The 17,843-nt window shown below is 47.4% G+C and overlaps 1 protein-coding gene and 1 pseudogene across 1 annotated transcript; both read left to right on the top strand.

The window, feature by feature from the left end:
- Positions 1-5,392: 5,392 nt before the first annotated feature.
- On the top strand, positions 5,393-17,092 carry YIF1A (Yip1 interacting factor homolog A, membrane trafficking protein). The gene is made up of 8 exons (XM_061606169.1): positions 5,393-5,604; positions 7,303-7,523; positions 9,550-9,654; positions 11,455-11,533; positions 12,174-12,231; positions 12,467-12,622; positions 15,127-15,220; positions 15,988-17,092. Exons 1-8 carry the CDS (start codon positions 5,574-5,576, stop codon positions 16,135-16,137), a joined length of 894 nt encoding a protein of 297 aa, XP_061462153.1. The 5' UTR covers positions 5,393-5,573; the 3' UTR covers positions 16,138-17,092.
- LOC133375293 (5S ribosomal RNA) lies at positions 11,019-11,137 on the top strand (annotated as a pseudogene).
- Positions 17,093-17,843: the final 751 nt, after the last annotated feature.

The raw sequence follows: 17,843 nt of genomic DNA, 5'->3' as shown, positions 1-17,843 counted from the left end.
TTTTTCTTCCTCTCAATCCTGGAACTGAGGATCATGCAATGAAGCGGAATGTTGAGAGATTCCAGACAAACAGGAATTCAAGACAGACAGAGACAGATTCAGGCTTGTGCCCAATTCTAGCCTACTCAAAGTGGACCCATTGAAATTAATGGGTGTGGCTAACTTAGGCCCATCATTTCAATAAAGTCTACTGTGATAGAACTTAGTTGGCTTGCAGCTAGCTCTCAAGAACAGGATTGTAGTTGTACAAGGTCTCAGGGGTCTTAGTCCCTCTACCGTTTGGGAGCAGGGTCCCAACAGGGTCCCTATGTCTCCAGCAGCCTACAAACCAATCAGCATGAAAAGGGAGTGTGTTAGTCACTGGAAAGAGTCTTCCAACATGTTTCCTTGTCTTTTCTTGATGATTGGAGCTGATCAGAGTGAAAGGAGGCGAGTCAGCCACCAAGAAGACTCTTTTCAGTAGCTAACTGTCCCCCCCTTCATGCGGATTGGCTCCTAGAGATGTCTGCTGTTGTGGGAAAAGGCATTAGCAAGGATCTCATTCTGAATCCAGGGGCAAAAAAGGTTGTGTGTGTCGCTGTGACTGTCATGAAGGGGCTCTGCACTTCTGAATTTGCCACGACACCACTGCTCAGGACGGAGCTGGTGGAAACTGGCTTACTGTACCAAAGGTAAAATTAGCATTTCTTGCTCCATGTTTGCTTGTTGCCTCTCCCACCACTGGCACGTGGCCCCCGGAAGGTTGTCTAGAAGGGAATGTGGCCCTTGGGCTGAAAACGGCTTCCCTGCTTTTGCCTTGCTATAGAAAAAAAATGTAACATGAGCATCGAGAACTGGGAAGTCTTGGCCCATGAACGTCCCAAATGGAGGTCGGTTATTATCAAAGGTGCTGTGGACTTCGAAGGAGCATGAGTACAGGGCGAATGGGACAAATGAGCCAAGCGGAAGGCACGTCAAGCAAATCCTCATCACGACCACCTTCCATCTGGAAACCGATGTCCTCACTGTGGGAGGCTGTGTGGATCCAGAACTGGCCTCCACAGTCCCTTACGGGCCCACTGTTAAAGGCCTTATCTTGGAAGACAATCTTCCTTGGCCACAATCGCCAATGAATGAATGAATGACAGCCCACTTGCCATCTCGGGGCTTCTGTGGACTGTGTGCAGAAGAGACCCAGCTGACAGCTGCGGGTTTTTTTATTCAAAAAAGAGGGCATGGTTTTAAGAACTCTGTGCCGCCACGCAGGTTGCCTCCAGAGATTTTTTACAGCCCATATGCTTTCGATCACACATTCAAGATGTCCTGAAGGGTTCTGTGCCCGTTGTGGTTCTCTGAGCACAGATGGCAGGAGCAGGGAGAAGGAGAGGGAGGTGGGAGCTCCTGAACAGATTGTGACAATGGAGTCCGCGACTCACATCCAAAAAGTTTTCTGAGGAGATTTTAATTAAGAAAGCATGTGTATGTTCTAAATTTAACCTGGGCTATGCGAAAGGGATGTAAGGACACATCTGTTCATTAAATAGCAACAGAAAAGAAACTTGGGGGGATGGTGGCTTGTGACTTGCTCCTTTAGCCAGGATTGAAAAGATCCTAAGGTTATTTTAATATATAGTTGTTGATTAAATTGATATCCTGCCCTTCCTCCCAAAGGGAGTCCAGGGGGCAAACGACAAGCAATGAAACACTAAAAAAATCTTTAAAACTATCTTAGAAGCAAACCATTTATAGTTGTTATTGTGTGCCTTCAAGTCGATTACGTCTTATTGCGACCCTGTGAATCAGCAACATCCAGTAGCATCTGTCATGAATCACCCTGTTCAGATCCTGTAAGTTCAGGTCTGTGGCTTCCTTTATGGAATCAATCCATCTCTTGTTTGGCCTTTCTCTTTTTCTACTCCCTGCTGTTTTTCCCCAGCATTATTGTCTTTTCTAGTGAATCATGTCTTCTCATGATGTGTCCAAAGTATTATAACCTCAGTTTCATCATTTTAGCTTCTAGTGATAGTTCTGGTTTAGTTTGTTCTAACACCCAGTTATTTGTCTTTTTTGCAGCCCATGGTATGCGCAAAGCTCTCCTCCAACACCACATTTTGAATGAGCTTAAAAACGAAACATCTTTAGAAATATTCCAACACAGACACAGACTGGGATAAGGTCTCCACTTAAAAGGTTTGTTGGAAGAGGAAGGTCTTCAGTAGGCGCCAAAAAGGTAACAGAGATGGTCCCTGCCTAATGGGAGGGGAATACTAAAGGTCCGCTTCCTATGTTGTGTGGAATGGACCTCCTGATAAGATGGTATCTGCAGGAGGCCCTCACCTGTGGAGCGCAGTGATCGACTGGGTATATAAGGGGTGAGATGAACTTTCACACTCAACTGTGCTGTTGTTTGGGTGACTGGCAGATAGTACACTGATACAGGATTTTATACACCAGAGGTAGTCAAAATGGTGCCCTCTAGCTGTTGCTGGACTACAGCTCCCATCATTCCTGCCACTTGGTCGTGATGGCTGGGGCTGATGGGAGTTGTATTCCAATGTCATCTGGAGGATGTTGCCTAACACTGTTATATACCAAGGATGGAGAACACATAATCCAGATGTTGTTGTTTGTTTATTACATGTATACCCCACTTTTCTTTTCTTATGAAACCCAGGGCAGCTTATGTATGGTTCCCAGGTGGTCTCCCATCCAGGCACCGATTAGACCTGATTCTGCTCAGCTGCAGCAGGGAGCTGGCTTTATGTGCCTTCAGTCCATCGCCTGAGACCATTGTTATTGTAATAACGATAACAACAACAATAATAATACAATGGAATATTAAAACAATTAAAATGAATTACTTTCACAGGAATAGGGTGGGTCCTGCAAACATACATCTCAAGGTGTCAAAGGCCGGGGTCAAGAGGTGTGTTTTCAGCATTCACTGAAAACGGTACAGTGAAGCTGCCAGGCGCACCTCTGTAGGGAGGGAATTCCCCAACTTAGGGACCACCACAGAAAATGCCCTCTCCCGGGCCACCGTCACCCCATTGGAGCAAAAAATCTGAATTTCACATATACGCTCATGGGGTCTGAACTGGCGGTGACCGACCAGGAGAGAGACCTCGGGGTTGTAGTGGACAGCACGATGAAAATGTCGACCCAGTGTGCGGCAGCTGTGAAAAAGGCAAATTCCATGCTAGCGATAATTAGGAAAGGTATTGAAAATAAAACAGCCGATATCATAATGCCGTTGTATAAATCTGTGGTGCGGCCGCATTTGGAATACTGTGTACAGTTCTGGTCGCCTCATCTCAGAAAGGATATTATAGAGTTGGAAAAGGTTCAGAAGAGGGCAACCAGAATGATCAAGGGGATGGAGCGACTCCCTTACGAGGAAAGGTTGCAGCATTTGGGGCTTTTTAGTTTAGAGAAAAGGCGGGTCAGAGGAGACATGATAGAAGTGTATAAAATTATGCATGGCATTGAGAAAGTGGATAGAGAAAAGTTCTTCTCCCTCTCTCATAATACTAGAACTCGTGGACATTCAAAGAAGCTGAATGTTGGAAGATTCAGGACAGACAAAAGGAAGTACTTCTTTACTCAGCGCATAGTTAAACTATGGAATTTGCTCCCACAAGATGCAGTAATGGCCACCAGCTTGGACGGCTTTAAAAGAAGATTAGACAAATTCATGGAGGACAGGGCTATCAATGGCTACTAGCCATGACGGCTGTGCTCTGCCACCCTAGTCAGAGGCAGCATGCTTCTGAAAACCAGTTGCCGGAAGCCTCAGGAAGGGAGAGTGTTCTTGCACTCGGGTCCTGCTTGCGGGCTTCCCCCAGGCACCTGGTTGGCCACTGTGAGAACAGGATGCTGGACTAGATGGGCCACTGGCCTGATCCAGCAGACTCTTCTTATGTTCTTATGTTCTGAGGGCGGTATAACTACCAAGAGAGCCCCCTCTGCTGATCATAACACCTGCAAGAGTCTGTAGAGAAGGAGGCAGTCTCTCAGATATTTGGGGCTTTAAACACCAGCATGAACACCTTGAACTAGGCCCGGAAACGAACTGGCAGCCAATGCCCTACAACTTCCATCATCCTGGATGGTTGGCCCTGCTGGCTGGGGCTGATGGGAGTTGGAGTCCAATAACATCAGGAGGGCAACAGATATTCTCTAGCCCTGGAATACCCTGATGGGGTCTGAACTGACAGAGACTTCCAGGAAACAGATGTTGAGGTCATGGCAGAGCAGCTAGTTACTCAATGAAAATGTCAACTCAGGGATGTAACTGCTGTGAAAGAGGCAAGTTCCACACCAGGGATTGTAAGGAAAGGAATGGAAAGATGGACAAGAGTATATATGTATTGCAATGCCTTTATACACGGGCTCCATGTCAGTGGGGCAGTGGAATCTGCTCCGGGTTTTAGTGTGAACATTCAAGGAGCTGTCCAAGGTGCTTCAGCACTGCGGACAGCTCCTTCTTATGTTTTAAATACTGTATATTTATTGGGTTTTTAAGGACATGGCAAACAACAGGATAAATAGACAAACTTTACAATAGATCATTTCATTTCATTTAGGTGATCTGCGGCGTGTCTGAATAACACAATTTGAATTCTGTAGAATTCTGTGCAGTTCAAATTGTAATACAGTAGCACGATGTCAGGAATAAAGGAAGCGATGAAAAGACAATGAAAAGTGACACCGCATCAGCACATTACAATTGCTGCAACAGGCAGAAAAAATGAATGAAGCGGTCCGCCAAGACCCTCAGCAATTTTCAAGTGGTCTGTGGGGGGAGAGAAGTTTGGGATCCAGTGGCTTAGGCGTTTTGGTATGGTATTTTAAAAGTGATTATCAGCTGTGATAGCAAAATGGAACTTCCATGGTCAGAGGCAGCTACCCCTAATAACCGGTAGCGGGGCCAAACCCGGTGTGTGTGTGGGAACTGTTGTTTCTTTATGCCCTGCTTCTGAGTGTTCCAGAGCGGTATCTGGTTGAGCACACCCATCTCATCCTAACCGTTCCCTTCTTTGCTTTCCTCTTCCCTCTTTGTTCCTTTTCCCTCTTGTTTCAAAAGCCCATCTAGTCCAGCATCCTGTTCTCACGGTAGCCAATTAGATTGTGTCTTATTAGAGCGTCAGCCTGTGGGCAGGGAGCCGGCTATCTTTCATTATCTGGGCAGTACCTAGAAAATCACAGGCGCTTTGCAATCCTTCGATCAACAAACAACCGCAGGTTCAGACGGGGGGGGGGAGAAAAATACCCTTTCGCGCGCATGCGTCCTTTCCAGGGCACCCGCTTTGCTGACTGCGCAGCGAAGCTCCGCCCCTTTGGAACAGCTGCGAGGAAGTCGGAGAGTGAAATGGATACATTTTCTGCCAATCAGCGTCAAGGGCCTTGCAGCACCGACCAATGGGAGGCGGAGGATTGCAGTGCCGGAGGCTTTGAGGACGTGGCTTGGAGCTTCGGGCTTGGAGCAATTCTCCCCTCCCTTTGATCTGGTCTCAAGCTCCCCCCCCCTTTGGTTGCAAGTTGCTCAGACTTTCAGAAGAGGGGGGGCAGCTCTGCAGCTGCCGTGGGGCGCCATGGCTTATCCCCCTGGTTATGGGGGGCCAGGTAAGACCATGCAGAGGACTCAGGGGTGGAAGGAAGAAGCGGGGGGTGGGAATAGGCCTGGAGATGGCTTCAGAGTTGGGGTGGCGATTCCCCAACCGCCCTGCCGTTCTTCCGCGGAGTCGCTTGTTCTCCGGGCCACGCAAGGCCGGGGTTGCATCCAGACGGTAGTGCACGCAAGTGTTGGGCTCTGGGGTATGTGTCTGTCCCTCAGGACGGGGGCCTTGGCATTAAAAGACACCCCCCCTCAAATAATCCTGTTGCTTCTTAAGAGGAGTTCAGCGAAGGGCCCGAAACTCTGTGGCAGAGCACGTGGCTTGCACGCAGAGAGCCCTGGGTTCAATCCCAAATAGAGTTAACTATGTAATCATCGTCATACCTGTAGCGTCCTCTTTGCTACGTGTGCTGACCTCGTGGATCCAAAATCAGACTGCCTTTTCCATAAACCATTTCGCGTTGCTTTTTAAAAAGAAATGTTTTTGATTGTTGACTCCTCGCTTTTGTTTCTGGTGTGTTTTAATAATAATAATTCCTTGGTTGTAGCCAACTAAGTTCTACTCGGAGTAGACCCATTAAAATTAATGGACCAAAGTTAGTTCTGCCGATTAATTCCAATGGGGCTACTTTGAGTTGAGCAAGCACTGGATATAACCGATTATTATCCAATGTATTGTATACATTGTATGTGGGGTTTTTTCTTTTGCATTTTTAATTGATGTTTTAAAATTATGTATTGAAACTGTCTCTTGTGTTTCCTCCCTTTTGGAACTGAGAAGGCGGGATGGTTGGGAAGCCCTTTCCAAATAAAATTCTAGTTTATTTGTTCTGTAAGTGATGAATGGACCTCTGACATCTCTGGTTGAAAGGGTCTAGGACGGTGAGACGTTGCTAGATGCTGAAAACAGCTGGTTGAATAGCCTGAGTCAAGATAAGGATGGCTCACTGGTCTCTGGGGATCTTGAGAGGCTTGTGACAGTTGGATGTCAGGGATAGGTAAAAATGACAAGGAGCCCAGTGGCGCCTTTAAAGGCTGCTAGATTTCAGCTATAATAATAAATGTGTTAAATCTTTAGGGCAGGGATTGGGAGGCACACAGGAGTCTGCCTTATACTGTGTTAGATCATTGGTCCATCTAGCTTAGTATTGTCTACACTGGCTGGCAGCAGCTCTCCAGGATTTCAGGAAGGAGTCACTCCCAGACCTACCTGGAGAGACCTTCTGCATTCAAAGCAGGTGTTCTGCAGGTGGCCCATTTGCATTAACCCCCCCTAAGATTTCGGCCCTCGTGGTTCTAAAGAAAGGGCTGCTTTAAAGAGTTCTCTGTTGCTGTCCGGGGCAGTATAGAAGCTGCCTTCTGTCATGTCAGGCCATTGTTCGTTATTGTCTAACTTGACTGGCAGCATCTCTCAAGGGGATCAGACAGGGGCCTCTCCCAGCCCTAACTGGTGGTGCTAGCAGGGATTGAATTTGGGACCTTTTGCACGCAAAGAGATGCCCTACCACTGAGCTGCGGCCCTTCCCCAAATGAAACCAGGAATATGCCTTGTACTGTGTTAGACCACGGGTTCATCTAGCTCAGTGTAAGAGATGGTGGCTTTTTGTCCATCCAAGTCACAAGTCTTCTGGTGATCATTAAGGTATATCTGATATACCTCCTGTTTGGTTTCTTCTCCCACACCCCTGCCTGCAATTCTCCTGCAGCTTCCAAACACAGGGCGAGGATCCCTCCTGTACCGCAGAATGCAGATGCCCCCCAGCTCTTTGATGACACCAGCTCAGCCTACGGCCCGCAACAGGTGGGCTACCCAGCCCCGGGGATTGACATGGGCTTCAACCAGATTTTTGCTGACCCGGTGGCCAACGTAGCGATGGCCTACGGCACCACGATTGCATCTCAGGGCAAGGACATGGTGCATAAGGAGGTAAGAAAGGACGGTGATGATGATCCTGTTGGCTAGGAGCCCCCTCTGCCCTATACATCTAAAGCAGTGCCAGGCCACTTCAAGTAATCATGGCTTCCCCCGTAGAAAATGTAGCGTGTAAAGAGCTCTGGGAGTTGTTAGGAGATCACTCTTCCCCTCGCAGAGTTACAGTTCTCCGAGTGGTTTTGCAACTGGTTCCCTCTTTCCCAGGGAACCCTGGGAATTGTAGCTCTGTAAGGGGAACAGGGGTCTCCCTAACCACTTTCAGCACTCTTAACAAACTACAGTTCCAAGGATTCTTTGGGGGAAGCCATGGATGCTTAAAGTGGTGTAATTAAATGTATAGCGCAGATGGGGCCTAGCTTGGGGTTGGTTCATTCTCCCCCTTGCTGACTTGCAATCACATGTGTGTGTGCTTCCTATGCTTTTAAGTAGCAAATGCTTCTGCCCTCCAAAAACAGACAGCATGCTTTTGGACAACCCCCCCCCAGCATACAGCACTATTTTGTGTCAGCCAGGAACAAAACTCCTGGGGGGGGGAGAGCAAAAGGGGAAGAGAGTTTCACATGAATGAAGATACTAATTGAAAAATTCTGAGATTTCTGTTTTTAGTGTCCTGCTAATAGTTCCATCTATAACCGCAGCACCTTGCAGCAGGGCCTTCTCAGTGATGGCACCCTGATAGGTGAACTCCTTCTCACTAGAGAGAACATTTGCTCCCTATATTGATGACTTTTTTAAAACAACAACAACACCCTATTAAAGATTTATTTCCTTGGGGAGGTAGTGATGGCCACCAAGTTGAATGGCTTTAAAAGAGGATTAGACAAATTAATGGAAGGTAAGGCTATCAATGGCTACTAGCCACAATGGCTATGTTCTCCCTCATTGTTGGCGACAGTGTGCCTCTGAATCCCAATTGCTGGGAATCACAAGTGGGGAGAGTTGCTATGCACTCAGGTCCTGCTTTTGGGCTTTCCATTTAGACATCTGGTTGGCCACTGCGAGAAGGGGATGCTGGACTAGGATGGCCTTCAGCTTCAGCCTGGCTAGCAGGACTGTTGTTATTTTGGTGTCCATGTGGTGATGGTAGTCCTGAAACGTTGGTTCACTTGCTGTTGCTTTGCATTTTGTACGGAGATTTGTGTAAACAGTTCTCACCCCATTATTATGATCTTCTCCATGGCATCCAGCTGATTATTATTTGACTTTTCTCCTTTCGCATCAAGATAAGCTGGTGATGTCAAAGACCACAAAATTTCTAGCAACTACCATTAAAAGAAGGGCCACAATGATGCTCTGAGCTTTTACATTGTATACATTTAAATTTTTAATTTGAGTGCAGTCATTTTGTCTGCGTAGTTGTGTTCCTGCGTTTGCACACAATTGCAATGCCTAGTGGCCGATGCAAATAAATATCTATGGATTGGTAGAGATAGGGTGGTATTCAGCACTAGTCCTACTCAGAGAAGATCTGTTGAAGTTGATGGACTTGACTAACTTAGGCTCATTAACTTCAGTGGGTCGACTCTGAGTAGGATTTGATTGGATGCAACCCACTGATCTCTGTGGGGTCTAAAGAGAGGGGATGCCTAGTTCTTGTTCACTGGGATGTCTATATTGCTGCTGTTTGTAAATTGAACTGAGTTGGACAATTTTATTTTTATGCTTGATTTTTATTGTATAAAAATTTACCATGGAGAATCTATTCCTTTACCAATAACTAAAGACAAATGAGCACATAAAGTCAAGGTCTAATAAAACATGCTATATTCTGAAAAATGTGCAGAAATAAATAGTGGGCAATATGGTCTATGGCTGATAGCCAAAGAATGTGCATTCCTTTGGCTATCAGCCATAGGCCATCTTTCCCACTATTTATTTCTGCACATTTTTCAGAATATATCATGTTTATTACACTTTGACTTTAGGTGCTCATTTGATTTTTATTGTATTCCATGTATGCTGTCCTGAGAACGTTGGTTTAATAATAATAATAATAATAATATAATTTGGCTTCTATCAGATCCATAGGTTCATGTCCATGAACAAGTTGAAATATTTCTTTGCGGTGGACACCACGTATGTGATGAAGAAGCTGGCACTGTTGGTGTTTCCTTACGTACACCAGGTACGGACGGGGAGGTGGTGCTTTGCCCTCTGTCCTGATTTGGGAGTTTTTGTTTTGTTACAGCATTTATATATTCACAGTCTTTACAACCCCACTCTTTAATTAAAAAAAAGGTCTCAGAGTAGCGTGGACAAACCAGTCTAAGAAGGTCCTTGCTCTAAGGCTCACAATCTAGAAAGGTACGACACACAAGGAAAAAGGGTTGTGGCAGGAGGAGGGAATAACACGCTCGTGGACAAGCTCTTAAAAGCTGCCGTTCTTAAAGTTACAGCTGCTGTCAGTGGCACTTCTTGGCCTTGATAAAGGGCACTCCGCCCCCCCTCTCCTGTCAGTCAGACCCAGGAGCAGAGCTGATGAAAGCATCCAGGCCAGGATGACAGGGAAGCTCGTGCCACACAGTTTATCCCTCAGACAACTGATGGCAGTTTGAATCCTCACAGAAAAGGGCTTGAAAGGTAGATCAGGGTAGCAACTAAGACTCTACAGTGCTGGATTCCATTCTCTGTTTACTGGTGAAAAGAAAGAATCTGGCTGCGTTCAAAAAAATGAAGAAATGGGTCACAGTACCTTCAGGCATGTGCAGAGTGCCTTTCCCATGCCACTGACCTGGGCCTCACCCAGGGTAGAGTGGAGGGCGGGGGACAGGCTTACAAAATAATGCATGATGAGGAGAAAGTGGACAGAGATGTTTTTCTCCCTCTCTCATAATGACTGCAAATTGGGTTCATCCAACGAAGCTATAAGTGGTAGACGGGAAGAAGGAAGGACTCCACGCAGCGCATAGGCGCCATCTGTGCTGTACATTCAAAGCTGAATCATACCACTTTAAACAGTCATGACTTCCCACAAAGAATCCTGGGAAATGTAGTTTGTTAAGGGTGCCAAGAGTTGTTTGGAGGTCCCTGTTCCCTTCACAGAGCTGCAATTCCCAGAGTTCCCTGGGAAGAGGGGCTGGTTGTTAAACCACGCTGAGATGGGCCTTTTTTTTTGTGACGCGGAAGGTCCCTGGTTCAATCCCCAATGGATTCTCCAGCTAGGGCTGGGAGAGACCCGTCTGGAATCCTGGAGAGCTGCTGCTGGTCAGTGTAGACAGTACTGAGCACGATGGGCCAATGGTCTGACTTGGTATAAAAACAACTTATGTTCCAAAATTAAATTAGGCTAATTTAAAATGGCCTATGGAGCCAGTGTGGTGTAGTGGTTAAGGTGTTGGACTACGACCTGGGAGGCCAGGGTTCGAATCCCCACATAGCCATGGAGCTCCCTGGGTGACCGTGGGCCAGTCACTGCCTCTCAGCCTCATGAAAACCCTGTTCAGAGGGTCGCCACAAGTCAGAATCGACTTGAAGGCAGTACATTTACATTTACATCGCCGTACTACCCTAAACATGCCCGATGTCGTCTGATCTCGGAAGCTAAGCAGGGTCAGGCCTGGTTAGTACTTGGATGGGAGACTGCCTGGGAATACTGGGTGCTGTAGGGTTAGAGGAAGGCGATGGGAAACCACCTCTGAATGCCTCTTACCATGAAAACCCTATGAATATATCCAAAAAAGATTTGTAGGGTCACCATAAGTCATAATCGACTTGAAGGCATGTCACAACAACACAATTTAAAATGGGGTCTGAAGAGGCAGTCTTATGAGTAAGGACTGAAGGAGTTTAGTCTGGCGAAGAGGCGATAGACACCAAGCTGTTCCCCCCCCCCGTGTGAAATCTTTTAAAAGTATTTGTAAACAGACCTTGGCCACCAAGCCCTTATATGCCTATCCCACACGCCTGAATCGTCTTTCTTCTGCAGAATTGGGAAGTTCGCTACCAGAGAGATGTCCCTCTCACCCCTCGACAGGATGTCAACGCTCCAGACCTCTACATTCCCAGTGAGTCTGAGGCTCCCTCTTGAATGTAGCATGTCTTCTGTATGGGTTCCCCACATGCACCCCCAAGTTAAGACCTAGCGTTTAAAAAACAAACAAGAAACCCCAGCACTTTTTAAAGTGGGGGATCTTTTTCAGGCTGAGGGCCACATTCCCTTGTGGGCAACTTTCCGGGGGCTGTGATCCAGTGGTGGGCAGGGCCAGTGGCAGAAGTGGGTGGAGCCGTGGAAGTGGCTCTTACCTTTGTAGAGTAGTAGGCTACGTCCTGGCCATGCGAGCCAAGAGACTGCGACACCCAGGCAAGCGAGAGAGACTGTCACGGTTAAACAAGGCGTTCCGGCTAGGCAAAAGCACGCAAGGAGGGTGTGCAGTGGGCTTGCGAGACCAGGGGAGAGTCCCATGGGCCAGAGAGAGGGGGCTGGAGGGCCACATTTGGCCCCCAGGCCTGAGGTTCCCCACCCCTGATCTACAGGGTTGCAGGCTCCCCATTTCTGCTATAGACATGACAGTTAATTTTCTTTGTTTGCCAGAGTAAATGCTGCCTCTGTTCTCCCCCCCCCTACAAAAAAGCATTGCTGTAGTCTATTCCATTAAAGCTGAAGTGACTAGTTCTCATGATGTGATTTACCCCCTTCCTCTCCAGGTATGGCTTTCATTACCTATATTCTGCTGGCTGGGATGGCTCTTGGCTTACAGAAAAGGTGAGTGTGAAGTTTTCTCCCCCCCCTCTTTTTTTCCCTTCTGCGTCTTGAGATCACAGGCTCCCCATCCCTCCTGTAATGTGCCCTGTGCAGAAATGGTGCTAGTGCTGCTGCCATTACTATTATTATTATATATCCCAGCCTCCCCATTCCTTGCTGCTGATTTTGCATTATTACAATTATGATTTGCAGCCTCCCCATTCCTTGCTGCTGATTTTGCCTTGCTCCCTCTTAGGTTTTCACCTGAGGTCCTGGGCATGTGTGCTAGCACAGCTTTTGTCTGGGTGGTGATCGAGGTTCTTGCTCTCTTGCTGGGCCTGTACCTTGCGACAGTTCAGAGTGACTTGAGCACGTTCGACCTGCTTGCTTACTGTGGCTACAAATACGTTGGGTGAGTTGCCCCCCCCCTTCTAGCTTGTGGCTAGTTTCGAAACCTGTGCCTGGCTTCAGCTTAGCCCACGGGTAAGGAACCTGTAGGCCCTCTAGATGTTGCTGGGCTCCCACTCCCATCAGCCCCAGCCAGCATGGCCAGTGGCCAGGGGATGATGGGAGTTGTAATTCAGCAACATTGGGAGGGCCACACAGGGGCTGAGGCCCCATCTGCACTCTACGTTCAAAGCAGTATCATACCACTTTAAACAGTCATGGCTCCCCCCCAAAGAATTCTGGGAACTGTAGTTTGTGAACGGTGGTGAGAGGAGACCCCTCTTCCCCTCACAGACGTACAATTCTGTGAGTTCCCTGGGAAGAGGGACTGACTGTTAAACCATTCTGGGAATTGTAGCCCTGTGAGTCTACTCTGAGTAGGACTTAGTAAATGCAGCTCTAAACATTTAAAGCACTCGGATACCACTTTAAACCACCATGGCTTTTCTCAAGGAACCCTGGGAACTGTAGCTAGTTAAGGGGGCTGAGAGCTGTTAGGAGACCCCTCTTCCCATTGCAGAACTACAGTTCCCAGAGTTCCATGGGAAGAGGGATTGATTGCTAAAACACTCTGGGAATTGCCCATCTGTGAGGGGAATGGGGGTCTCTAACAACTCTCAGCACCCTTAACTAACTACAATTCCCAGGATTCTTTGGGGAAAGCCATGGCAGTTGAAAGCGGTATCAGAGTGCTTTAAATGTATAGAGCTGCATTCAACTACATGCTACTCAGAGTAGATCCATCTATATTAATGAACCTAAGTCACCCGTGTCTGTGAACTTCCATGGGTCTTCTCTGAGCATGGCTATTAACTTCATGTCTGTTATACTCAGAGAAGACCCTCTGAAGTTGACTAGCTTTGAATGCAACCCATAGTGCAGGTAGAAGCTGCATTTATGTGAGGTCAGACTTCTTGCCCCATCTGGCTCAGGGTGGGTCTTTCTGCCACCTGGTCCTCTTTAACCAAGGCGATGCCAAGGCATTCAGTAAATAAAGGATTGACTCTGGGGCCTTCTAGTACAGAGCGTGTGTCTGCCACTGAGCTATGGCCCTTCTGCTAAGCATCCCCTAGGAAAGACCCCAGGACCTTGCCTTATAGTGGAGCAAAGTATTTATTTATCCTAGGGGTGCCTGTTCTGATGGGCAGCAGTTCAACAGGGCCTTGGGCAGATGGAGAGGTCTTTTTTCCATCACTGGCTACTTTTTAAGGGGCAATGCCAAGGAATTCAATAAATAAGGATTGGATCTGGGGCCTTAAGAACATAGCTATGGTCTTTTCCCTTTTTACAATCTGTAGCAGGGCAGGAGACTAGTGGGCCCCTCTGGATGTTGCTGGTCTACAACTCCCATAATCCCCGTCCGTTGGTCCTGCTGCCTGAGGCTGATGGGAGGTGGGAGCTGCAGGCAGAGAGGGGGTTTGTTTGGCCTTTAATACGGGGGAAAGTGTTCAGTCAAATGATCTTCCTCCACTTGGTGTCTCAAGTGCTGTTGAAACTGCTGCTTGTATTTGGTGTCTTTGTTTTCTCACCTCACCTCTTTGGCTTTGGCTTCACCAGTCTCCTCTATGCGATGCTGAGATGGCATCTCAGTGAGAGGTGGCCCTCTGGATGCTATAGGACTCCAGATCCCATGACCCCCAGCCAGCATTGGTCGGGGTGATGGGATTGGGTGTCCACCAAGATCTGGAGAGCCACAGGTTCCCCATCGCTGTTTTAGGGGTTACCACTATCACAAAACTTTGTAACATGTGCCTCTGGGCATTTGCGGAGTGCTTCCATCATCCTGTTTCCCATCCATATTTAGTTGGGAAGTAAAGGGCTCTTGGCTCAGAAGGGTTAAGTTATAGGCAGCCTTTAAACGCGCACCCCCCCACCCCCACACACTCTTTTATTTGCTAAAATATATCACAATTTCAAATTGAGTTCACCAAGAAGCTTGTTCTGGAAAATGTCCAACACTGTAAAATTAGCACCAATTTTAATACAGCTAAGTATTGGTGATAATCTATCTGGAGAGTCTATACAACTCCGAATGCAAATTGATTTCATATATAGGCAAACAATTCTGTAATTAAATCTGGTAACTATTTCCACCATCTGTTTTTACTAATAAACAATTTTACTTCCTGTATCGCTTACAGGACTAACCTCCCAATATTTTTATGTTTAACTTCTGTGGTTCCAGCGCTGAATATATTTATGCCAACATTTTAAGAACCTTTTCTCCCATGATTGCAGTGTTTTCCCCAAATTTCTTTACGATATGATATTTACAGGCAACCTTGTGTCCTTGTGCTTCTGAGCCTCTTAGAAATTTAAGCTTTTGAAGATGAGAACTGACATGTGTCTCGCTAAAGTGGCGATTGGCACATATGGCTGTGTAAATCACACAATGCTGTGTCTGGATGACAGCTCTGACAGTGGGGGGACTTTAACAACCATGATAACGCTTGCAAATCCCTCCTCCAGGATGATCCTTGCTGTGGTGGGCGGCTTGATCTTTGGCAGCAATGGCTATTACATTGCCTTAGCCTGGGCCTCTTGCGCTCTGATGTATTTTATGGTGAGTACTGGAATCTGGGACCTGGGTTCTGGCACCTCCAGGATTCTGTGGGGCAGGAAGCCTTGTCAGCAGACCTTGCCTGGGAACTTAAGGAGTTCCTGTTAGATCAGACCAAAGGCCCTCTCTCAGGGGTGGGAAACCTGTGGCCCTCTAGGTGTTGCTGGACTCCAGACATCCACCATCCCTGTTGGCTGGGGCTGATGGGTACTCTAGCCCCAACAGGTTCATTCTCCATGACCTGTCCTGAGGCTTCCTCAAAGCCTATGGATGGGGTTTGAATGCAATAGCTGTCTCGCCATCAAACTGGTATTCCGTGGTATACTGCCTCTGAACACAGAGGTTCTATTTAGCTCTCATGACCACTGATAGACCCCTTTGCTTCCTCCATGGTATTGACTAACCCCCGCCCCCTTTTAAGAAAAGAAAGCCAACTTAGCCAGGGCCCATTGCCACAACTTGCAGTAGAGAATTCATCGGTTTAATTATGTCACTGTGTAAAGGCGTTTCTTCCTTTGCGTCTGTCTGACAGGCAAGTAGATTTGGTACAATCTCACTGGATGGTGCCGAGTTCTAGTGTTACAGGAAAGGAGGGGAAAAGTCACTCCCGAGGCTGATGGGAGTTGCAAGTCCATCAACATCTGGAGGGCCTCAGACTCTTCCATCCCTGCTCTGCAATAAAGACGTGGATAGGGGAAGAGATGAGGGCAGTCTCCCTACCTAACCTCTGACGTGTGATCTATCTTCTCTATTTCCCGCCACCCACACAGGTACGCTCCTTGCGGATGAAGATCCTCCCTTCGATGGTGCAAGAGGGGATTAGCCGGCCGAGCGGGCGGGCACAGATGTACGTAACGCTAGCGGCAGCCGCCTTCCAGCCTCTGATTCTCTACTGGCTAACTGTGCAGCTGGTACATTAGAAGAGGAGGGTCTATCCATGGCAGACCTCTGCCGATGTTTCTTCAGGGCCCTGCTTTGTGAGGACTCCTCTCCACTTGCCCCTTTTTCCCCACCCACCCCAAATTCCCCAAAGTATGTGCGCCATCTCTCCTACCTGTACAGTTCTGGGCTCTTGAGAAGAGGGACGAGTACAAGGGGCTCCATTGACACAAGGAATTATGCTGAATTGTGCCCCCCCTGCAACCAGGGGAAATGAGGATTGTCAAAATATCCAGGCTTGGCGCTGCCCCCTGGGATTGCTCCCTATGCCTGCCTGTTCTGCATTCACTGGCTGTTGTAAATACCTCCTTGCTGTTGGGGGGGGGGAGTGAATGGAGTGGGGCAGAGTTGTTCTGGACACCTTTTTCCCCCTTGCTCCTAGGAACAGTTTTTCTATGCAAATAATTCTTAAGGACATGATGGCTGTTTTGTTTTTGCTTTCTGGAGCAAAGTGCCATTTTATTCCCTCCCCCCCCCCGAAGCAGCTGGTTCACTTAAGTGACAAGTCTTGCTTATCTGAGCGCAGCTGTCACCTACAGTGCAAGGAGCACCCCCCCCAATTCCTCTGCTGTAGGGTTGGCTCTGGGGAGCACCGACTCTCCTAAGGACTGTGTACTATTTTTCATAATTGATTATGCTGTATTGTTGAGATATCTTTACACTCCACCTCCCCACATTCTTTTCCTTATACATTGAGTTTGCTAGTTTGTTCCCCCCCAAAAAGGTCTGTATCCCACAATTCAGGCCAGCAAAGGGATTGGTGGGTAGGAAGACTGGAGGGGGAAGTTTTTTTTTTAAGAAAAACCTTATTAAATCTGCAAAGCCAGTCTTGTACCCAACCTTCATAGAAAAAGGCTTCTTGTTTCAACTTTTCCCATCTGTTTCTGGGAGAGTTAGTTCTTGGAAGCAACGATAAAAAATGTGCTTGACAACTTGTGCCTGTGTTAAGATTTCATCCCATTTTAGGAGTGCCACCTTCCGCCAAGGCTCCAGTGTTTTAAAAAAAGTATGCATGTGCGAGACCAAGTAAGCCTTGCTTTATCGTAAACTATTGTGATACTGGGTGATTTTCTTTTTAGATCATCCATTCATTCCGTTACCATACAGTGTTCACAGGATGACAACTATAAACCACCCCCTCATCCATCATCTTACCATAGAATCCGTTACTCATCTCTGACACCAGGTGGCAGTGTAGACACTGCCAAGGACCAGCTGGAGATTTTGGTCCGGAACTTGACAAGGTGGAATATGTGTGTTTTGAGTTGTTTTAAATGGTTTGTCTGTAGGGGAATTTATTACAGTGAAAAAACAATTTGTTCACTGTTTGTAATTGCAAAGGAACTTCACAGAGGAGCAGCTTCTGCTCCGGGGGGGGGGGGGGAGTTGAAGACTTCAAGTGCCCATCAGCTGCCGACCCCCTTCCCTTCTCTCCACACAGGCTCAAAAAGGGGACGTGGAAGCCCTTAAATGCAGGGCTGATGCAGGATGCAGGTTTTAAGGATGCAGAAAATTGGTGGCTTTGGGGGGGGGGGCAGAATCAGCAGATCTCTAACTGCACGAAGGAAACTAAGCCCTACATAACAAATCTTTATGTAACATTTTTGTGTTTCCAAACCACTCTGTGCCCAGCAGGGGTGGAGAACCTATGGCCCACAGGTATGTTTGGGCCACTGGGCTGTTTTGG

This window comes from Rhineura floridana, chromosome 22 (assembly GCF_030035675.1).
Source record: "Rhineura floridana isolate rRhiFlo1 chromosome 22, rRhiFlo1.hap2, whole genome shotgun sequence".
NCBI lineage: Eukaryota > Metazoa > Chordata > Lepidosauria > Squamata > Rhineuridae > Rhineura > Rhineura floridana.
The sequence above is the reverse complement of the archived record's forward strand: the minus strand, read 5'-3'. Positions and strand labels throughout refer to the sequence as shown.

Bases quoted from the DNA above. Each gene is read 5' to 3' on its own strand.
- YIF1A (XM_061606169.1), top strand. From the start codon at position 5,574: ATGGCTTATCCCCCTGGTTATGGGGGGCCAG. The intron at 5,605-7,302 runs GTAAGACCATGC...ATTCTCCTGCAG, and splicing joins CCCTGGTTATGGGGGGCCAG to CTTCCAAACACAGGGCGAGG. The intron at 7,524-9,549 runs GTAAGAAAGGAC...GGCTTCTATCAG, and splicing joins AGGACATGGTGCATAAGGAG to ATCCATAGGTTCATGTCCAT.